The sequence below is a fragment of the Rhincodon typus genome, chromosome 2 (assembly GCF_021869965.1).
Source record: "Rhincodon typus isolate 14 chromosome 2, sRhiTyp1.1, whole genome shotgun sequence".
In the NCBI taxonomy this organism is placed as follows: domain Eukaryota; kingdom Metazoa; phylum Chordata; class Chondrichthyes; order Orectolobiformes; family Rhincodontidae; genus Rhincodon; species Rhincodon typus.
Window position 1 is genome coordinate 141,842,831 of NC_063333.1, and position 23,858 is coordinate 141,866,688.

The 23,858-nt window shown below is 40.3% G+C and overlaps 2 protein-coding genes across 4 annotated transcripts in view; one reads left to right on the plus strand and one right to left on the minus strand.

The window, feature by feature from the left end:
• Nucleotides 1-23,858, plus strand: part of ulk4 (unc-51 like kinase 4) — a 428,124-nt gene that overhangs the window by 399,107 nt on the left and 5,159 nt on the right. The window lies entirely within an intron of this gene.
• ctnnb1 (catenin (cadherin-associated protein), beta 1) overlaps nt 1-23,858 on the minus strand; it is a 37,273-nt gene that overhangs the window by 1,516 nt on the left and 11,899 nt on the right. For all 3 annotated transcript variants that reach the window (XM_020511913.2, XM_048606290.1, XM_048606295.1), the window contains exons 2-14: nt 10,351-10,408; nt 8,378-8,605; nt 7,457-7,710; nt 6,952-7,190; nt 6,288-6,489; nt 6,065-6,209; nt 5,877-5,980; nt 5,149-5,487; nt 4,252-4,410; nt 4,053-4,172; nt 2,506-2,656; nt 1,686-1,807; nt 1,455-1,515 (exon numbers count right to left, since the gene is read on the minus strand). In XM_020511913.2, coding sequence (XP_020367502.1) covers nt 1,455-1,515; nt 1,686-1,807; nt 2,506-2,656; nt 4,053-4,172; nt 4,252-4,410; nt 5,149-5,487; nt 5,877-5,980; nt 6,065-6,209; nt 6,288-6,489; nt 6,952-7,190; nt 7,457-7,710; nt 8,378-8,605; nt 10,351-10,363 — 2,137 coding nt within the window. In that variant the 5' untranslated portion in view covers nt 10,364-10,408. The remainder of the gene's footprint in view (nt 1-1,454; nt 1,516-1,685; nt 1,808-2,505; nt 2,657-4,052; nt 4,173-4,251; nt 4,411-5,148; nt 5,488-5,876; nt 5,981-6,064; nt 6,210-6,287; nt 6,490-6,951; nt 7,191-7,456; nt 7,711-8,377; nt 8,606-10,350; nt 10,409-23,858) is intronic.

Sequence of the window (23,858 nt, forward strand, 5' to 3'; positions counted from 1 at the left end):
TTCAAGAGAGGCAGGCAAGGTAAATTATTCAAAGACCAAGAATTGCTCTTACAAATAAGTATGAAAACTTGTGCTAATCACAAGGACTGGTAAAGTCACATCCTTAGTTCAAGTCAGGAACTTGATGTAACCTTTTAGTCAATTTTGAAACCATTCAAGCACCAGACATTTCAGATATACCAGATTTAGGAACCCATATTTTTGGAGACAAAGACTTCATATCAGCATACTAAATTACTCAATTTATATTGTACAATGATGTAATCTGTCCCCCAATTTTTGCTTTAACATTAGCGCTCTAATTTTCCTCTTCATTTGTCTCCTTTAATTGCCAGCTAGATTAACTGTTTGGTTTCTGGAGGTCACTGTTTTAAAAAGGTTTTCCTTTGATAGAGTGCCCCACAACATTCCTCCAATTTGGCTCTCATCTCCCACAATTTTGTAGATTAAAAAGGTAATGCCACAGCCTAGTGGAATCACGGATCACAAATCACCTGGAATCTGGTAACACTGACAAACACATGGACCTGGCTATAATTGCTTAAGAGTTAGAGTAACCTTAAAAGAAACTTGTATTATTCAAGCAAAGCCAAAATACGAATAGACAGTCAACGATAAAAATTCTAGCATGGTAACTCAGCTCAAGCTCTCCAGTGTGGAACAAGGTAATTAAACCCATCAAGTTTCTACCAACCATCCAAAGAGCTTGCCACCCAGACTCAACCTCCACCCTTTTCCATTAGCCCACATTTACCATGGCCAATCCACCTACTCTGCACATCCCTGGACACTATGGGGCAATTAGCACTGCCAATTCACCTAACCTGCACATCGAAGTACTATGGGAGGAAAGTGGAGCACGTGGCAAAAACCCACACTGACAGAACTTGCAAATGCCAGTCATCCCAAGGCTGGGCTCGAACCTGGGTCCTGAGCACTGTGAGGCAGCAGTACTAACCACAGAGCAACCATGCATTTGTCTGAATATTGCAAAACATCTTTATACTCAAGTGCTAGGTCCTGCGAGATGAAAATTTGGTACTACTCCACTGCTCAGATAATTGTTGTGACAGGCTGACCACAGACTAAAATGCGGCATTTTGTCTCTTAGCGTGCTCATGAGAGTCTGATTCTGGTGAAGTGTTGGAAGTTACCATTAGAGTGGCTCTTAATCTGCTGCTGCTTCCCAGGCACTGCAACACTTTCAATTTTTAAGCCAGTCATGAGTGAGGTGCCATATCATCCATTCTGAACCACAGGCCACATGAATTGAATGCAAAACCACATAGGAAAAAGAAAAATCACAGTTCATCTAGATTAAGACATCATTGAAAGATCTCATTGATGTAAAAAGTGGACCTACAAAAATCCTACCTGAATAGCCAAAACATCTAATTTTTTTCTGATAGTAAATTATACCAAAAGCACCAACTGCTGGAATAAAGTAGACGTACCATCTGGACGGTATCCAAGAGGTTCACCTTGGCCTCCTATGTCAATTCCAAGATCTCCTGCCTGTTTAGGGTAAAGTTGAAAAAATGGTGATATTTGCCATTTCAGTGTCAACTGCAAACTAACACAATAGAGAAATCTTAATCATATAAAATATTAACTTGCAATTTAAATATTTCAATACAACAAAAGATAACACTGGTGCATGTGTGATCTGTCCTGAGTAAGCTTACCTCATTCCATGTCATAGGCTCGGTTCTGAACAGTGAGCTGGTAAGCTCAACCGAGAGACGTTTTTTGTAATCCTGCGGTTTGTCTTCAGACATACGGAACAATACTGCTGCAGCATAGGTAGCTGTATAAAAACACAAGTTGAACTTCATTATGGTTTATTCTTTTATCCCATTTGAAATGCTCAAATGCCGGTTTCAAAAAAGTTTACCCACACGCGCACATTCTTAGGAGCAATCTGTACCAAAAAAAATCGGGACAATGTAGTTCTAATGTAGAAAAGATAGTTTCTACAGTCCACACTGCAATGTGTTAGGAGGTCCTACAGGTACTGACTGGAATACAAACAAAAGTACTGGATACACTCAGCACATCTGTGGAGAAAGAAACAGTTAACATTTCAAGTTGAGTGGTCATGAACCCAAGACAACCTACTGCCGTGCCCATAGGTTGCACCAAATTTTCTCAATCTCCAGCTTTTCCTATTTGATTCTGCTGGTAGTTCTTTGCCTTGCATAACCCAAACCTTTACTTTAGCACCATTACAGGTTTGATCAATTGACAGCCACAATGTTCTTTGCTCTATTGGTGCTGGTCAGATTATGACCAGGAATTTAATATGGTTCATCTAGGAAATATGTCCCTCTGAACCATTTTGAAGATTATAATAACACATTAGATTTGTGAAATTCCTCTGTATCTGCATAAGATGTCAGGCAAGCCCAACAGGTTTCAATCATTTTCCAACAAACTATGCACAGACAAGTTTCATTATCATGCACCCATTACTCAGCTACCCGAATCTGCCATTTCACCACTCACCAACGCCTTCATTTCTCGAGTGTAGCAGCTCTGTGAGAGGTGCTGTGGCCCCTTCAGCCTCAATAGCTTCAGCTGCTTCCTTATCCTGAGCCAATTCACACAGTACACCAGCAGCCACTCGTTGGATATTCTCAATTGGAGAGTACAGTAGCTACAAGAGAAAGCTTGAACTAAGCCCAAGTGGACCATCACATTTTATTAGAAAGCTCTATTGTACCTGATACAGGATTGAAGTTAGAATCTGATTTACAAGCAATTCTGATAGCCATTTCCCAAATATTACCAAACTTTCATGTGAGGTCACCACCTTTTGTTTTTTGTTAGATGCAGCTAAGTAGTCAAATACAGAAACTGTCATTTCTAGCTACAAGGTAGGCCCAGAATTTCTTGTGATACCTGCATCGCTTTCTCAAACAAGTGCCAACTACACACTATAGGCTTATCTGGCCGGATTGCTTTTAATTTTCATTAAATGATGATCTGGTCTGCTCTCAGGTGTGCATAAAACATCCTATGGTAGAACTTCAAAGAACAGGAGAATTGTCTGCAGTGTGGGGCAGTAACAATCCCTTAAATGAACACACTAAAAGAAGACTGCCTTGTCATCACCGCATTTGTTCATGGAGCTTCATTTGTAAAAAAAATAGCTGCTACATTTTCTACATGATAGAAACTACTTCAAGGGAATTAAATTGGTTAATTGCATTGGGACTTCCAATGGTTATGAACAGTGTTACAGAAATGCAAATTTTTGTCTAGATTTCAAGGTAGGTGAAAACAATAGGACCATGCTCATAAGTAGAGCACTAGCTTGAAATCAGAGTGGTTTAATTTTAATAGTGTTGTTGATAATGGGACTAAGTCAATAGCTCCAGTGGTAACTACAAATTCACTATAACAGTTCAAGAAAAGCAGAGTTTATGGTTGATGTCACTTGGGAACAAAACCTTAGCAAATTCCTCAGTTACTGAAATGAAATTGCTCTGATTGTCTTACATAGGAAAACATTGGTGGGAGGGAACACAGATGCATCATGTTATTGGGACAGGCTCATTGCAACAGTTGCTCTTTTCCCATTTACATCCCTAACCAAAGGACAATTAGAACTGGGCAAAATTGAAAAAGCTAATTTAAAACAAAATGTGTATATCAGCTGAGATTCAATAAGTTTACACATACATAGCTGAGACAGGCAGATCAAGGTGGTCATGGGTTTAATTTTGTGTCTGCTGCTGAATCAGTTGATGTCAACAGCTTGGGTTAAGAAGGGGAATATATCGGCCAAAATACTCAATTCCAGATTACTCTGGAGCAACAGTTAACAGAAAGGACAGTAGAAAAGTTGGAATATCATTTGAGAATACAATCAGGTTGAGCTCAGTATGGTCTTTAACAATTGACCCTTTCTCTACCCCTTCTTCCCTTCCTGGTCAACTGTATGCAAACAGCTTGCATGGGCAATTTAAATGGCCAGAAGGGCAAAGTGCCAGAGGCTTCTGTAGATTCATAATATAAAGGAGTTGAACAAGAATCAAACAAAAACTCACCTGGACAAACAATGGAATGGTATTGAGTCCTCTGATAACAATCCTGTTGTGAACATCACGTGCAAGAATATGAAGGGCTCCAGTGCAGCCTTCTACAATCTCCTCCATTCGCACTCCCTCCTAGTAAAATTAGGGCAGATTTAAATTGCAGATTTTTCACTCTAGTTTCACCACTAAAGATATTCCAGAATAAACTTACCACAAACTGCTGCTGCGTGCCTCCCATTGATGTACGACGCTGGGTGTCTTGATGTGCTCTAACCAACAACTGAACCAATCTTGGAATGGCGCCTTGCTCGCGAAGTGGAGCATGGTTAGCTGGACACAAAGCCAGATTGCGGATCAGACCGACAGTAGCCTGATAAACAGAGAAGTCATCGTAAGCACTTGTGTTCCAGACTGATATAGTCTCAAATCCTTTAATACTAGGCCAATTAGAAACAGGTAACAAATGCTGGCCTTGCCAGCAACAAAAACCATGGAGGAACACAAAAAATAAACGGCTGTTTCAAAAGATTTAGTGTTATTCCTGAACTATCACTAGAATTGTGTTAAATTTGACTGACACAAATCAATGTTCTTTGGTTCTTGTGTAGTCTCCTTTATTATTTTGATTAGTCTTCATACCCAGTAATTAAGGGCCCAACTTGTACACCGTCTTTCGAGTTGCCAAATAGTAATCTAGCATCTTAGCCAGGTTACAGGCAACATTTATTTATATTTTGAACACACAATGGAAACTATTTCCTAATGAGCGACCCTGCTACACAGGCATAAGTAAAAGACATTTAATACTTACTGTTCTTACCAGGGAAGATCAATTATCAAACAGCACTACACAGGGTATGCTAAGATCCAGCAAGAGCATGCCAATACGAAATGAGGAGGAGAGGGGGAAAGAAGATCTGTAATCTGAGCGTTTTAAGTGTGGAAGCTCCATGTATCCATTTTTAATGTATGACAAATTCATTGCCTTTCTTTCAAAAAAAAGAGGGAAGGGAGATTGCCGAAGGAGTAGAACGCAAAACAGCAGTTCACATTTTTTCAAACCCATTACCATCCTTAGTTGAATCGAAAATACGTCATGCAATATTACCTTAATCAAAGGCCAATGTGACGGTGGGTGCAGGAGTTTAACCACTACAGGTAGCCCATAGTGGAGTCGCACAGCATTTTGGGCCATTTCTGCATCCTGATGTCTGCTGGTCAAATGACGAAGGGCACAAATGGCAGGTTCAGTGATGTCTTCTCTGTCACCAGCTCGGAGGACAGTGCGCACCAAAGCCTCAATACCACCAACCTGGCAGACCATCATCTTGTTTTTGTAGTTGTTACACGTCAGGTTAGAAAGTATACCAGCTGCGCATGTCACAACGTTAATATCATCTGACCCTAGAAGCTGCACAAGAGTTCCTAGCAGACCTTCCATTCCCTCCTAAAGTAGAAAAGGAAGCAGTATTTAAGTGGCTAAAATAAATGAATAGGATTCTCACTGCACTTTGAATTATCGTATAAAATAAGCAAATCTGATGCAAGCAGTGGATGTCAACATACTAATAATGCCAGTTACTCTAGATACAAATCCAGATCCAATGAGCTAGTTAGACATTGTTAATGCTCCAAACAGGATTGCCAAACCACTGCCGATGTTTCTGAACAAAAACATAGTTTAATTAATGCATTAGCAGTTTTGAAAAGCAGAAAAAAGCATCAAAAAAGCAGAAGAACTGCACCACGGCAACAGTGATTTTTTTCCCCAGTGACTTCAAATCTGGTACATTTCTCTCTTTCCCCCCCACCTCACTAAAATTAACAGATAATTACCTGCTTAGTTGCAGCATCTGACAGGTTTCTCAGGGTCCAAAGACAATTCTGAACAAGTCGTTGACTTGGATCTGTAAGATGCAGTCCAAGAGCCTGCATTCCACCTGAAAAGTAGTGGAAGGTAATTTAGAATTTGTCTATTGATCTGAAGTCAACAGGACTATGTCCAGAGGGAAACAAGCACTCACCAGCTTCCACTATTGCAGGTTTGTTACTGGAGCAGACAGACAGCACTTTCAGTACACGGCTGGTGGTCCACAACAACTTCTCATAAGTATAGGTCCTCATGATATTGACAAGTGCCTGGGGTCCTCCACTTGCCAAAATGATCAACTAGAGAATAAACAGTCCTTTTAGTACAAATGAAGCAAACAGAGTTGACTGCAAGATTTATTCCTACAAATCACTCACCTTGCTTTCTTGGTTACCATAGGCCAATATCTGAAGACAATCTGTTGTGATAGCCAAAAATTTGACATTGGTCTTATTTAGCAAGGCAACCATTTTCTGCAGCCCACCAGCTAGACGCACTGCCATCTTGGCTCCTTCCTGGTGCAACAACAGGTTGTGAAGGGTTGTTATGGCATAGAACAGAACAGAATCCACTGGAGACCTACAAAAATTGTAGGAAATTGATTCACTATTAAGTATACACCTAATTAAAATGCTGTGAAATCACCTGTGAAGTAATCTTCCAGCTTCAACTATTAAAAGCATTTGAAGACAGCTCATTAAAGTATTAATTTTTCTAGTGAAGGTTCAACCCATCATACAGCTAAGGTGATTGTATTTTGTTAAAGAAAAATGTTAATCAGCCATGAGGAAATTCAGGTCAAACAAACTGATACTCTGATTTCCTCCCCAGTGTAATAGCAGTTGGCCTCTACTCTTTTGCCTGTAGAGAATCTCAGGCACAAACCAATGTTCCATCATTTCCATGGTATTGCACAATAGAGTTAGTAAAGCAGTTCTCGGCACCTCTGAGGAGCAGAGAAGCACTAAGAGTTAACAAAAGAACTCAAACTGCAGAGACATTCAATATAAAATGACACCAATCCGAAGTCTTAATACCCACCCAAGCATTTTCACCAGGGCAGGGATGCCTCCAGATTTGAAGATAGCTAGCAACCCTTCACGATGGTGAGACAGGTTATGTAGGGTTCCAGCAGTGCAGCGTGCAGTCTCCACATCACTGGTATTCTGCATGGTACGGACAATAGCAGATACCATCTGAGGAGAGCGCATAATGGCATGGCGGGAGGCTTCTTTTTTTGACAGCTGATGAACCATCACAGCAGCTTTGTTTACAACAACCTAAACCAGAAGTGGGAAGGAGAAAATAGAAATGTACAGAATATCAAACCTGGAAAAGTCTCAGTAGCAAAGCCTGACATTCTCATTATAGTTAGAAGCTTACAAAACAGCACCAAACCTTAACATCAGATGTAAAATTGCTGTAGTCACTACACCTGTCAAACCTTGACAGGTTGTAAGACTTATCAAATATTTAAGCAATAAACCTTGCGACAATGAAAAAATAATTGATACTTGAAATGTTTTAAGTTGTATCATGAAAGTACCTGGTCCTCATCATTGAGTAGTTTTGTCAGTTCTGGGATAGCACGGGTAGCCAGTTCTGCATCATCCTGATAGTTGATCAGGTTAACAACAGCATGCTTCAGCATCTGAGATGGTTCAGCCAGGCGCTGAACATTAGTTGGATGTGCAGCATCAAACTGTGTTGACGGGATCTGCATTCCTTCATCCAGTGTTTCGGGAAACATTGCAGCACGAACCCGCTGGGCTCTGGTCATAGCATATTGCCCATCAATATCTAATAAACAAGATAATCAGGAAAATAATGCAAAGAAAATGTAGACATAAAAATCACCTTAATATAACTTCATGAATGCTACTGTAATCAGGGAGTAACTGTATAATAGTTAAATCACTGGATTAGCAAAAAGTAGAGTTCTAGGCCAATGCTCTGGGTATGAGCTCAAATTTCATCACTGAAGATGGTGAGGCTTAATTTCAATTAATAAATGCTAGATTTTAAAAATGCTAGCATCAATAATGGTGACCATGAAACCTTTCTAGATTGTTGTAAAACAACATCAAGTTCACCAATGTCCTTCAGGAAAAGAAATCTGCTGTCCTCAGTGTGGCCCACACATACCTGCTGCAATATTATGGACTTTGAACTATCTTTGCATTGCTAAGCCAACTCAGCTCAGTTCAAGGGTAATCAGAAATGGGCAACAAATGCTGACCTTGCTAGCAAAGCCCACACACTAAGAATAAAAATTCAAGACTACTTTAAGGATTATGAATGAAGTGCATCAAGGATGGACTCATTCTTCTAAATATATGTAGAGAAAAAAATCAGTATTGTGGCTATTTCGCAGCACAAATTTATTAACTACTAACACATTCCAGTTTATTACTGGAGTCCAAGCAAAGTTTGTAAAAATCTTAAGATACCTGAAAATCAGACTAACCAGTTACTTGCTCCGGTGTGAAAGACTGAGAGAAACCTTGCTCCCATTCATATAACACTTGACTGGTATCCACTTCTTCCTCTTCTGGGTTGCCTTTTCCACTCAGTGAAGGGGCTGTAGTTGTGGCTCCAGAGTGAATACCTGAATCCAAATATGACTGCTGCTGCCAGTGACTGACCTGGGCTTTACGATCTGGCTCCATGGCCATGTCCAGTTCCATCAAATCAGCTATTGTCATGGAGAGAAAAGAATGACAGAAAATGAGTCTTTAAGGTGCATTAATTTATTCCGTGACATGCAACCTCTGATTCTTACACCCAACAGATTTCAGCACCAGCAGCCTTTTCACCTCCCACACCGTACTATTATCTCAAGGCAAGAAAGATCCGGCCTTCACCGTTTCCTTTGCTCCTTGGTGATAATATCCAAAAATACAGGGTGACTTTCCTCTGATTACATGCACTTCCACTTCCCTTTTCAATCAGTCTGCATTGTCAAACTCCTTGTTTGACACCAGTCTCATACGGCGTAACATGCTCCAGCTCAGTATCAAGATGATTGAAGTCGTCATTTTTTGAATTGCTGTAAACTGTTATTTGTTACCATTCAACTACACTCCCTGACCGGAGTCAAATACAACACCTGCCAGCTCAGCATCCCATTCAAACCTGATCTGAACTTCTAAGCCCATATATTCCATCATAAAAATCACCTTTCAATTCCGCAGCATCACCAGATTCTGCCCCGCCAGTAAACCACTGACAAATCATCCATGTTTTTCATCTTCAGGCTCAACTATTCTGTAGCTCTCAGCAACCTCCCTTTTCCCACCCAACACAAAACATTTATGTTTTAACAGTCATTCAAAACTGCTACACACAATTCTTCCCACACCAAGTTCTAATTATCTATCACTTCTTTCACCTTGGTGAAGTGGAGTCCAAAACCTCAAATTCACAATCTAATAAACACGCCACTGTCATTTTGCAATATAAGCTCTTCAAAACTCCGCTACAGACACTTTGCTCGCGACACACTTCCCATTACCCACTACAGAAGGCCAGAACTTAAGGTGTTTAAGGTGGTCCTCCACCTCAGACTAATTTTATCCCCAATTACAGTTCTGTATATCCCATTGGGTTATTTTGCCACAGTAAAACATATAATTAATGCAAGTTGGTGATTTCCTTCCATTTGAAAACATGTGGCATTGAACAGAATACACTGCTGACAAAGGGTTTCGGCCCGAAACGTTCACTTCCCTGCTCCTCTGATGCTGCCTGACCTGCTTTGCTTTTGCAGCTCCACATTTATTGACATTGCTGTACTTGATACCACAAGTCCATCCATACCACTCTCTGGACAAACTGCTTCTAAACCTTAAAAATGCCTCATTAGATCTGGCTCTACAAGAGACAAGTTACTAAGCATATCAGTGCATGGCAAATTGACCATGGTGTTTTGTAATCCTCTGCCAAATGAATATACTTAGTAATCCAAAGAACTAGATAAGTAAATTGCCAATGAATCCACTTTTTTGACCAATCTCACTCTAGAGTGGTGGTTTGAGGAAACTGGATGCAAGCACTCAAGTAATGCTTCAAAATTCTGAACAAGGAACAGAAACATTTCAATATTTGAATAAAATATTCACTGTTACTTTTGGCTGTGTAACGCTTGTTACCTTGCCAAGATCAGTATTCTGAATGTGGGTGGGGTACACAAACTGAAATAGCATTCCAGCCTACAATCTGAACCAGTTACCCAGGAAATAACACTCCAATTCACTCCACACTGTATTAATCTCCAAATTAGCCTAAAATTATTAATGAGTACACACAGGACATGTGAAGCAACAATGGAAATGTTCAGTTCAAGTACACAAATATACAAGTAGAAACCCCATTTCATCTGTGTTAAGTATGCTGAACATTTGAGTCAGACAGCTAAGAGACTAAAGCTAAATACTGCACCTGAGGTAGTCATCTTTTCAGCTCAATTCAGCCTCAATGGTTGTTTAGCCTCCAACACCTAAAAAAAAATCAAGAAAACAGATTAAAATCAAGTTAACATTAAATTTAATTAAAACCATGTTAAAATTGTCAATTAGCATAATTAGGATTCTTAGATTGTTTACTTCACTTAGCGTGGTGTTTGTACAATCATTTTAGGATATTATTCCATGTCACTTTTTCAAATTAAACTATAACCTAGAACATATTCAGGGAACTCTAGTAACAAAAATTTACACTACTGGTACACCAGACTGTATTTTGGTTAAGTACGTTAGAAGCTCCCGCCATCTCTATACATTCAGACTGTACCTTGGGTAGAGTTTTGAGATTAGCAACATACATCACCTTCAGTTCTGTAAAGTATAAAATGGAGTTGCATTGGGCTATCGGGTAAGGAAAAATTCCCTTTAATAGAATCTTTCTGAACTACAATGGTGTAAATTTGATGGCTGGATCCTACAAAGCCACCATACTCGCAGCATACATTGCACACTGGTGAATATAAGACTTCATTAAATCCATCAGGAATTTTTAAAACTCCTGGTAGCATAAGATATGATCCATGAAGGGTATGGGGAAAACTAGTAAAGGTGTCAAAGATATGAAAGTTCTGAATAGCAACATAATCAGCGATCAACTGTCCATGCAAAACAATTTTGGGCTATCAGGCATTATGACCCAACAGGGACAAACAGGAAGCTGGAAGAACACAACAAGGCAGGCAGCATCTGCAGGAAAGGAAAAGTCAACATTTCATCCATTAACCTTTCTCAAGTAGTCCTGAATGAGGGCAATGCTCAAAGCGTTGACTTCTCCTTTCTTCCAGATGCTACCTGGCCTGCTGTGTTCTTCCAGCCTCCTGTTTATCTACCTTGGATTCCAGCATCTGCAGTTTTTTTTGTCTCTAACTATGACCCAACACATGGCTTTATACAAGGATGGCCATGATCCTGATTATGGAGGCAGCTGAGGAATTCAATGTTTGTGATGATCTTGAGGATGCAGCACAAGCAGCAGTGATGGAAGTGCAGAAGTCATTCATTTTGGCACAAGATTCATCTCTGTACCACACAAGCTTCAAAAGGAATATGGCTTTATTAAAAAAATTCCGGGAAAGAAAGCCAAAAGGCAATGTAATCACTGTCAACTGTTATAAAAGCCCATCTGGTTCACTAATTTACTTTAGAGAAGGAAAAATGACATTCTTACCTGGTCTGGCCTATGTGCCTCTAAATGCACAGCAATGTTGACTCTAGAGAATTATGGATGGGTAATAAATGCTGACCTAGCTGGCAATGCCCAAGTCCCATCCATCTACAGCTTAATAAAAAAGCATGGAGTTTCCCTGATTTGGTTTGTCCGTTCACTATCCGGAAACGTTTCCAGGAAACCTGGAAATTGCCATTAATCTGCACCAGTGAAGCAAATGCAGACTAGATTTCAGTACAAATACACAGCCCACCATATTGCACAATTTCAATCTCCAAGTAGATTTCAAGTTCAGAGGCACTGCAATATTATTGCAAGATTCTTCTTTAGTATCATGGGACAAAATGATACAGCTGAAAGCAGACATCACATCTCAAACTAGTCAGTGTTAGCAATATACTTAAAAGGTTTCACCATGACCTCAAGTGCTGACTGATGCCATGATTTGACCATGAGATATAATTAGTACTGGTTAAGTCGTCACAGTGACAGGTTGTCCCTTTCATTCATGATAATCTTGCAGAAGAAATCCACCAGAACGCCTGTTCAAACAACCAACTAAAATTCCAATCTCAATCTTACTTCTATTTTCTTGTAGTTGGATGTGGGGCCCCCCAGATTTATTGTCCTACAACTGAGTAGATAATTAGGCTAGTTCAGAGGATGGTTGAGAGTCAACCCCACTGCTGTGGGTCTGGAGTTACATGTAGGCCAGAACAGATATGGATGAGAGATTTCCTCAAAGGACATGAGAGCAAGATGAGTTTTTAAAATGACAATTTGGTAGTTTCATCATTAAGACTAGCATTTTACTCTATTTTTAATTGATTGAATTTAAATGCCTCTGGTTAAACTAGTGGGATTTGAAATAATTTCATGGGGCTTTAGTCAGGGCCACTGTATTAGTCCAGTAACATTACGTTGCGACTGTACTCACTCTTCATACAGTCAATTCTTTAAAATAAATGTCATGCTACTCTTTCAACAAGCAGAAGACAAAAATAAAGGATCTGAAGAGGTGGCCAGACTGACAAATCTTTCCAACTCAGCTGCAAAGCATCTAATTGCTGGAATGAAGAGCTCAAATTAATGGCAGAAGCTGTAAAGGCCATGAGGTCAGCACTCAGTAGCAGCATGTGCAATTCAACAGGGTTTGAATAGCCCAGAACAACCAGTTCAATTGTGAGATTAAGATGCATCTTGGCAACAAAGAGTCAGCAGCAACTGCCCAAAGTAAATGGCTGCTCTATGGACTAGGACCATGTGAATGACAGGCGCTGCACTTTCATTCAAGAAGAGTAAAGTTACAATATTTGGCAATGATCAGATTTAATATTTATTAGTAGCCATGAGTCAAACTGAGCTTGCTTCCAAACCCCCTCAAATTCTTCCTTTTTCATTTTTCTAGCAGTTTTTATGCAATGGGTGACAGGAATCACCTCACAACCCAACCACATTTTCCCAAAAAATGTAATTAATGAGAGCTTTTGCCAAAAGGGCTATACACTACGGTACATAGCTCACATATGCATTCTTTTCAGAAAGGTTCATTGGGTAATAATCCAAAACAAATATGACTAATATTTCCATGCTCTTCCTCTGGCAACAGTAGAACTAGGCATACTATCACCAGATAACGAGGTAGAGAGTAACAAACAATTATCAGTGGCCAAGACAATGTGTATTTGTCTTCCACCAGGGAATTCATTATCTATATTCAATTGTCATTAAAGCCAATACAGAAGTATCAAATGGTACAATGTGTAGCAGCTGTGACTAATCAGTCAGGGAGGCCTACAGCACAGGAGGCGGCTCTTTGGCCCTTCAAGTCTTCATCAGTCAAAAACAGCCACCTAGCCATTCTAATCTCACTTTCCAGCACTTGGCTTATAGCCTTCTATGCCTTGACATCACGTGTATACCCAAATACTTAAACATAATGAAGGTTTCTGCATCTACCACCCTTGCATGCAGTGAGTTCCAGATTCCCACTTGCTCAATCGAAACATTTTTCCTCACGTCACCTCGGAGAATCCTGCTCTTTACCTTGCATCTATGCCCCATGGTCACTGATCCCTCCATCAAGGGAGGAAGTTCCTTCCTGGTTACCCTGTCCATGAACCTCAATTTTATGCATCTCAATCATGTCCCCCTCAGTCTCCTCTGCTCCAGGGAAAACAATGCCTTCTATCTAATCTTTCTTTATAAACTCTCCAGCCCAGGCTACATCCTGGTAAATCTCCTCTGCACCCTCTCCAGTGCAATCACATCAGTCCTAAATATGGATTCCAGAGCTGCACACAACACTCTTCCTGCGGGCTAATCAATGGTTTGTACAGTTCCAGCATAACCTCCCTGCTCTCAAATGCAAGTATATATGCCTTCATCACTATCTACTTGTCCTGCTACCTGAAAGGGACCGAGAGACATCAAGATCTCTCTATGTTGTTGGATTGGTTATGCACTCCCAACAGAAATTTCCTAAGTCTAAATTGTAGGAATGCACAAAACTAGTGTAACTGGCCAACAATTCCATTTTTCTTCCAGAGAATTGCCTAACAATGATTCGCACTGTTCATTAACATGGTTGCAAGCAGAGCGTCCAACGACATGTTTGTAGCATCTCCACTCCAGTAACACCATCTATCCTGGCCGGAGATCATCAATGTATTGATCACCTTATCAATGTATTTTGTTAGCCCTAGACCTAAGTATTCCAACGTGAATTTTTTTCAACTTCTTGTTACCATAAATCAGAATTCAATGAACTTCTGCTCTTGCTAAATTTGCAACAAAGCCTATTCAACATCACCCTGCACTCCCAGTTAACCAACAGCACAATTTTAAAGTTTTCATGCTCATTTTAAAATCCTATTGTACCACTCTTCATCTATAACCTTTTCCAGTGTAGCAACTTTTCAGAGATATATCTACTCTCCACTAAGAGCAACTTCAAACAGCTTAGAATTTAAGCACCGTCATTAGTTGAGCCCTCAGCTACTGGGCCTTGATGCTCTGGAATTCTCTCCACCACCTTCCTGTAAGATGCGGTTTTAAAAACAGCTCCTAAAGTATTTGGTGATCCGTTTGAATCTCTACGTGACTGTCAAATTTGATGTAATAGGAATCCTGTAAAATGTCTTGAATTGTTTTCCTATGTGAAAGACACCGTGCAAATGCAAAGTGTTGTTGGGTTAGAAGATGTGGAAGGCCACAGGGCTGGAAAAATGAGATTAACTTAACTACAAGGTTTGAATAGGGATACTGAGTATAAGGGGCACAAGATTGAAGGGGAATGACCAGAAACCCAAAAGCATCAACATATTATACGCGAATTCACACAGAAACAAAAGCAGACTGGTCAGCACCTCAACTTATTCTATCATGACTGGCATGCGTCTTAACCCTACCAGCCTGTTTAGTGTCAATTATTAATAAACTGTTGAACAAAAAAGTTGTGCAACTTTTGATCAATGTATGATTTTATGACGTCTAGCTTCAGCTGCATTTTGAAGAAAGGATATTTCAGTTTGTCTTATTATTTAGAAGCATTATATTGCAAGTTTGAGAAAGTGAACCCAGCTGGCAATGTTCCTGAAAAAAAATTATAACTGCAGTTAGCTTTTCTCTTTCAGAAAGCCTCTCTCGACAAGTCACAAGAACTGCAATTGTAAACAAAAAACTGAAAATCAGTTCCAAAAAAGTGTAATTGATTTGAAGTGTTAGCTGTTTCACTGTCTGCAAATACAACTAGACTTGCTTGCTGAGCTTGTTCACTTTTTTTAAATTTCAGATCTCCAGCAGCTGCAGTATTTTGCTTTGTATTTTAAAAAAAGCAACTTATATCACCTGCACCTTTTTAATATCAGAATTAATATGAGCCCAACTATAAAAGAAACAAACATAGATAATGCTGGAGAAACTAGGCAGGTCTGGCAGCATCCGTAGAGACAAAGTGTTAATGTTTCATGTCTAGCGTGGGAGCTTTCTTCATAGCTGGAAGGGCTAGAAAAATTGGGTTTTTAAGACCTTTGACAGATGCAAGAGGAGTGAGAACAGGTGACGAAGTAAAGGGATAAAGCTAAGTCCTTTACTGAGCTCAGATCCTTCAGAGAGAAGGTCAAAAGGTACAGTGAACACATGGCATGAAGTGAGATTATTTGACAATACAGAATCAGAGGGTAGGGTAGGAAGGATCCAGAAAGGTGTCAACATCTAACTATTTCTCTTCCCAGCTGCATTCGTTCTTTTTCTGATGCTTTACTTTGGCCCCACAATCACCAATTTTCTGGCCCAAGCTGCTTCATCATCACATGGATGTGCAATCCTTCTACATGTTTATTCCCCAACAGGATGGTCTGAGGAGCCTTGCTGCTTTTTTTGAAAATGTGCGCACAGACCCCATCCTCCTCGACCACCATCCTTTGCCTGGATGAGCTCATTCATACTTTGAACAATCTCTCCTTTTAACACCCGTTTCTTCAGGTGTGGATATGGGTACCTTCATGGGTCCGAGCTATGCTGCCTAAGAGTCAATTGAACAGCACAGAAACAAACCCTTCTGTCCAACTCATCCATGCTGACCAAATATCCTAAATTAGTCCAGTCTTATTTGCCAGCATTTGGTCCATATCACTAAATTGCTCCTATTGATATATCCACCCAGATGCCTTATAAATGTACTAATTGTACCAGCCTCCACCACTTCCTCTGGCATCTCATTCCGTACACCCACTACCATCTGAGAAAAAATTGCCCCTTAGGTGCCTTTTAGATCTCTCCCCTCTCACCTTAAACCTATGCCCTCTAGTTTTGGGCATTCCAATCCTGGGAAAAAGACCTTGCCTATTTACTCTATCCATGCCCCTTATGATTTTATAAACCTCTAGAAGGCCACCCCTCAGCCTCTGATGCTCCAGGGAAAATAGTCCCAGCCTATTCAGCCTGTCCCTATAGCTTAAATCCTCCAACCCTAGCAACACCCTTACAAATGTTTTCTGCATCCTTACAAATTTAACACCATCTTCCCTATATCAGACAGTCCAGAATTGAACACAGTATTCCAAAAGTGGCTTAACCAACATCCCGTGCAGTCGCAACATAACATTCCAGTTCCTATACTCAATGCACTGACCAATAAAGGCAAGTGTCCAAACACTTTCTTCACTGCCCTGTCTACTGGCGACTCCATCTTCAAGGAACAATGAACCTGCACCCCAAGGTCTCTGTTCAGCAACACTCCCCAGGGCTCAACCATTAGATGTGCAAGTCCTGCCCTGATTTGCCTTACCAAAATGCAACACCTCTCATGAACATTCCTTATTCCAACCAAACCCAGGACCAAACGCACAGCTTTTTCTCCAATACATCATCTTCAGCACTGCTTAATGGTCTCATCCAGAATCAAAAAAATTAAGCAGTTTTGCTTCCAATTTCCAACATTCTCATGTTCACCTTGGTCCATCTGGCTATTTCTGACCTGGACTTTAATGGTTTCCATTTTTGAGCACAGGCTGGCCACCAATATTCATTATAAGCCTGACTCCCAGTTACCTTGATTACACTTCCTCACACCCCACTCTGACTATTGCTTTGAGGAACTCTGGCCATCCCAGTTCTTTGCCATTTCAATAAACCACCTTGCTCTCCCGTCCTGTGCCTGCTGCAGTGTTCCAGCAAAGTACAATTTAAGGAACAAGACCTCACTTTCCACAGTGGCGCTTTACAACCCCCAAGACTCCGTATCAAATTCCACAACAACAATACTGACCACATGATGCCTGTTCTCCATTTTTCTTACACTCCTACCCCCATCCCAATATCTCCCAACAGCCATGTCTTTGTCTTGCTTACTTTGCTCCCAGTAGAGAACTTGACCATTTCATATATTGTCCTCTTTCACCATAATTAACTACTCCTATGTCTTTTGCCCTGGCCCTCCACATATGTTGCCCCCACTGCTTCGCCACCTCTCAAAAGAATCAAACTAATTTCCAAACCATTTCAGTTCTGAACATGTCACAATGGATTCAAAACCCTAATCCGTTCTTCACAGATGCTTCCAAATCTGATATTTGCCAGTATTTTGTTTCAGATTTCCAACATCCACAGCATTTTGCTTTTATTTGGGCTTTTAACTATAAAAGAAATTAACACAAAAAGAAAACTTAGAACAAATCCATGAAACTCCATCCTTTGCAAAATACTGAAGGCATATGGATACCACAACTGCTCCACAGCCACCCGAGTGCAGGCAAGACAACAAAAGAAGGTTTACAAGTCGTGCTGGGAATTGCTCCCTGTTTGTGTTTTCATTGGATCATTTCCAAACTCTTATAATTAGCTGTATACATTCAGGAAGCAACTACTAGTTTAAGGCAAGGGTGTTAACTTATTCTGCCACTCTGCTTTTTGTGCAAAACAATGAGTACTTAACAAGCCAGGGCACATCAGAAGGGGCAGGAGTTAAAAACCAACAAAAGCTCAATAGGAAATGAATGCAAATATTCATTAGCCACAGCACTTGCTGATGTCTGACTCTGAGCAGGACAAAGGATCACATTAAGTAGTGATTAACAAGGATGTCCTGCAAGCCCTTCATTTCACACCACAGTTTAACTAACAGAACAGCAGCCTGACACCAGTCTCATTCACATCAACCTGGCACATTTTTTTAAAACCGAAAACAAGAGACATCAATGAACTGGTGGGGAAGAACATTCTTTTGGAGTTGAGACCAAAACGTCCATAATTTCAAAACTTAATGTTTCCAACCGCTCGTATGTTCTGTTACACCTGTGCAAAGGCAGCCAACATCATGCATTTTCATGGCTCATAATTGATATTAGCCACATAAGAACCAATTTCACTCTTGGACAATCCAAACTGCAGAAGCACAATTTAGAATCACCCACAAAATGGGAAACTCCTAGGACTGTGAAGTTGACTTGTTTGAGCAAGGTAACATTGATGAGTTATAGTGGACTTTCCAGTGCCCTTGCCAAAGAGGAACAAAAAATTCACAACCACTCCCATAAATAGGTGTCCAAATGCAACAAAATTTCTCAACATTAGTCAAATCCAACAACAAACCCAGGTTCTTCCAAGTCTATTAAACATGTTTCCATTTTAATCCAAGCTACCAATATTTTCAACGATGTCAATAATGGAAAATTACAACTTTCTATTCAAAAAAGCCCAAGGCTCTGGACAGCATTTTATCACGCTGATGGCATGAAGCTATATGGTATCTTTAATCACAAAGATACAAATCAGGATCAAAGGCTTTCACTAAAGATTATCTTCAAAGATAGGATGCATTATAGTTTGGAGAAATTTGCATTCAACGATGGACAGTGATGCTGGTGTGGGTTTGGGGCTGAGAAGGGGTGTAGAGAAAAAGAGGAAAAATCTTGAAGGGAGCAGTGTACATCAGAATAGAGGAGGAAAGTGCAGATACTTATCCTTTGTCATGTGACCAAAATTAATTTTCAATTACATAATGCCATTATTACCATTGCTCATTTCTACTTTCAAAACATTACCATCCAACCAGTGAAACCCTAATTTGAAATTTTGTCCCTAAACTTCTCCACCCCTCTTCTTGTGCTTTCCTTTTTTAAGACATTGCTTACATGTCTCTACCTCCCTCTGCAGCTGGATGTCATTTATTTTATTATGGTTCTCAAACATCTTTGGCATCTAGTTACATTAAAGATGCTGTCATGTATAATTACAAATTGCTGCGCCTGGTGGGACAAGGAACACTACTAAAGTACAGCAAGGATAAAAGGGTAATGAGGGAAAGAGTATGGGTCCATTAAGGACCATAGTGGTAATTTGTGTGTGGAAATAGGGTTCTAAATACTGTGTCAGTGTGGAGGAGTGAGATGAACAAAGTCAGTGCAGAAATCAAGGAGAACAGATTAGAGATTGAGAGAGAGAGGAGGTTGAGTAGTAGGAAAATCTCCAAGGTCAGATGAACTATGTCCCAGGCCATTGAGTGAGAGGAGGGAGGAATTAGCAAGGGCACTGGCAATAATTTTCAATTCTTTCATGGTCACAGGAGAGGTGCCAGAGGACTGAAAGTCAGCCGACGTAGCCCTGTTGTTCAAAAAGGGAGCAAGGGATAAATCTGGAAGCTACAGGTCAGTCGATCTAACATCTGGCAGGGAAATAATTGGAAGCAATTCTGAGGGACAGAATTAATCTGCACTTCGAATGGCAGCAATTAATCAAGAATAGTAAGCGTGGTTTTGTTAAAAGGAGATCACGTCTGACTAACTTGATTGAATTTTTCAAAGAAGTAACCAGGTTTGTAGATAGATATGGGGAATGTACTTAAAGTATTGGACTTCAGCAAGGCAGTTGATAAAGTTTCAGAGAAACTGCCAACAATGCTAGAAGCACATGGGATCCAAGGAAATTTAGCATGTTGGATCCAGAATTAGCCAAGTGGCAGAAAGCAAGTGACGGTCAAAGGGTGTTTTTATGACAGGACACCTGTGTCCAGTAGGGATCAACAGGGATGTGTTGGACCCCTTGCTATATAAAACAATTTAGACTTGAAAATAAGAGCAAGTTCATAAATAATACAAAAACTGGTGGGGCAGTAAACACTGAAGGGGATAGCCTTCGTTTATAGGACGATATAGATGGCCTAGTTAGATGGGCTGCAGTGGCAATTGGACTTCAATCCTGATGAGAGACGGTGCATGTGGGCAGGACAAACAAGCCAAGGAAATTCATGGACTGTAAAGCTCCAGGAAGCAGAGGATCAGAGGGACCTTGATGTGCATGTCCACCAGTCCCTTGAGGTATCAGGACAGGTGGATAAAGTAGTTCAGACACATGGGATACTTGCCCTTATTGGCCAAGGCAGAGATTTTAGGAGCAGGAAGGTTATTCTGGAACTGTATAAATAAAAAGTTGGTTAAGCCATAGCTGGGAATCCACGTAAGAGGAATGTGATTGCACTGAAGAGCTTGCGGGGGCGGGGGGGGGATTTACTAGCAGGTGGAAATCTGGAACTCACTGCCTACAAGGCTGAAAGAGGCAGAAACATTAACATTTTAGTAGTATTGGTATATGTGTGAGATGCCAAGTCATACAAGGCCTTAGCTCAAGTGCTTAAAAAAAGGATTAGAATTGTTAGGTAGTTGGCTTTGACCAGCATGGACTTGAAGGATTATACTGGGCTTCCAAGATATGACCAAGAGATTGATGACTATTGGGGCATACCAATGACAGCAGGGCCAGGTAATGGGGTATTAACACAGGGGAATTCAGCTGTAGATTGAAGTTTTAGAGTAGCCAGGATGAAAAATGTAAACTGGGCATGCAACTTTTTCAAGCAATGTTAAAAAATATAGCTTCAGCCTTCACAGTATTAGAAAATAATTGGGAAGAATATGTGGTCACCCCAAAAACAGACTAAAAAGAGATTTGCACAGGAAACAGAGAAGTGACACTCATACTCCCAAGGGCAGTTGGACAGAAAAGATCAGAGAATAGAGTCAGAATAAAGCCCAGCTTTGGAGAAGAAAGTCAATGATTGGTGTAAAAGGAAGCAGTATCCATCAATAATTCTGGCAAAGGGAGAGGGCAGTAACGGTAGGAGTGAGGGCAGATCTGGGGTGAACAAGGAATCAACAGATCTTGGGCTTGGGTGATTGACAGAAGTTGCAAACTGACAAGATCAGTTTAGGTCAAAAATCAAGCAGCTTACAGCTGATCAGCGATATTGACTAACAAGATGGGAAGATTGGAAGTAAGCATTCACCAGAATGCACTGTCTCTATCTTGCAGTAGATACCAAATACAATTATAATCTAATTCTGTAGTTCTTGCTGGGAAACTCATGAATGGGTAAAAGTAGTGAGGAAAATTTCCCAGTGGCAATAGGCAAGGACAATGAAAAGCTGCAGCGACATTAATGGAGGATAAATCAAGGAATCTAGCATAACTGAAGTCAAAGTGACTAATCACAGGACAAGTTACATGACTGAAAGAACTGATCACACAGACTCTGGGATAATAGCAATGACTTAAACAAAAGATGGAAGGAATGGAATAAGAGCTTTCCACAAGGATCAGGGAGGACCAACTGCAGTTCCCTACAGCTGTTTGAGCTCAGAACTAACTTTAAATTGGTCTGTCATTTAAGTATCAGGAACTCAGTCAAACATCTCACCCTTCAAAGTAAAAATCATTACAATGAAGTAACTTATCCTTTCAGTTCCTACAAAGCACTGACAAAACTCTCAATTTCAATCACACAACTGGTTTAGCTCACCGAGACAGGATGCAATACAGACACACAAGGTTTCCTACCGCAGACCACAGGAAGAAAGATTAGTTGAGGTGTAAGAAGCCTAATAATACTGATGCACAGTAGCAGACTGAAGCCATGGACATGCATTTCGCTTAGCATTAAATTAATAAACTATTGCGCACATCAAACCACAAAAGAGTGACAGGCTAACACTTCAAATCAAGTAGGTGGTGACTGCATCATAAGGAACTAATAAAACACCAATTATTCTTCAGATTCTCAAACACTATCAAGCACACAACAGCTGTCCTCAGACAACACAGATGTGACCAAATGTCAACATCTACATCTCATCAGTAGGATCCTTCAAAATCTACTAATTGTCAGATTATGCATGAAAATCAGAAATAAAATCAAAAATGTTAAGCTGCTCATTGGCAGCATCTCTGGAACATAATCAAAGGCTAACATAATCAGTCCATGACTTCAGAATAGACAGTAGGTCATTAACCCAAAAACCTTTTCTTCTCCACCACATTTGCTACTAGACCTCCTCCGTGTTTACAACATTTTGCTTTTATTGCAGAAGACACACCCTGCATAGATTTCTTTTCCCCATTTATGCTGGTGTACAGTTTCACAGGTGTTTGGAACTCTGGTACCTTACAAAAGCAACCATTTTCACGAGTCCAGACAACAAGTGCTGGCAGCTTTTCAAATGGCAGAATCATAGCCAAGCCTCTACTCTCCCAAAATCCATGCTCTCATCCACAAGCAGACACATTACTTGTTAATTTCAGCCCTCCCAAGACCAAAGACAGCAGAACTGTGGTGTTCCAACTGCCAGCCCAAGATCAGCTAACATTGTAGACCAAGAATTGCAGTAATGATCAAGCAAAGCTGGAAATGATACATGTTCATTTGACATTTTACAAAGGTCAGTTTGGTTAAAGATTTAATTGCACTTTAAATACTGAATGATCCTTCACACAGAAACAATGAAGCAGGCCACTTCAGTTTAACAGATCTTGACAAAGCAGTTCCTTACTTTCCTTAGCATCTCTTTCCAAAAACTGCCACAGTGCAACTGGCTTCCTAAAGATAAGTGCCAATTCACAAAAATAATTAAATTACAAAACACTTAAAGTATAAGGTAGACTTAGAGAATGAGGCTGTTGCTTTTCTGTACTTTTATTTGTAATTGCTAATCACGCTGGCCTCACTGATACGATAGTTTCCATTTATACAACACTTTTTTACATAGTTAAACATCCCTAGAGGTTACAGTGGAGTGCTATAAAAATTTCATACAGAAAAGGGCAGATGAACAATAACAACGTTGAGTAAGGAGCTTTTAAGGAGTGTCTTAAAGTAGGAAAGGGAGTAAGAGAGGCAAAGATGCTTACTGCAGAAATCTCACAGCTGAAGTCCTTGGCAGCTGATGGCTTGTCTTGTAATGGTGTGGCAATCAAAACTAAGTTATGAGGTAAGCATTACAGCCTTGGTGGGACTCGAAAGCAGAATCAAGGTATTGGTCAACCAGCAATCAATTCAGGAAAACCAGGGTTAATGGACACAGGTAGAGTGTTGAAGATCTCAAGTTTTATGGACGGATTTGGGAGGCAGCCAGCAGTTCAACTGGAATCGTCACGACTGCAGGAGAAAAACAACTATAAGTTTCAACAGGGGAGTCAAGCAGCAGAGCAGAATGAGGCAATATTAGAGGTGGAAACAACTAATCATAGCGATGGCATGAACATATGGTCAGAAGCTCTTAGAGGCCAAGTATTAGACCAATCTTACGCTGGTTCAGCTTCACAGTTGCTAGAAATAAGGATGACAATAGTAGTAGGGAACAGAATTAATAGATGGAACTAAAAAGAATACCTTTGATCTTCCTAATGTTTAGTTGGGTGGAAATTTCTGCTCATCTGGCTCTGGATACAGAGCACACAGTTTGGTAATTTACAGATATCAAAGGATT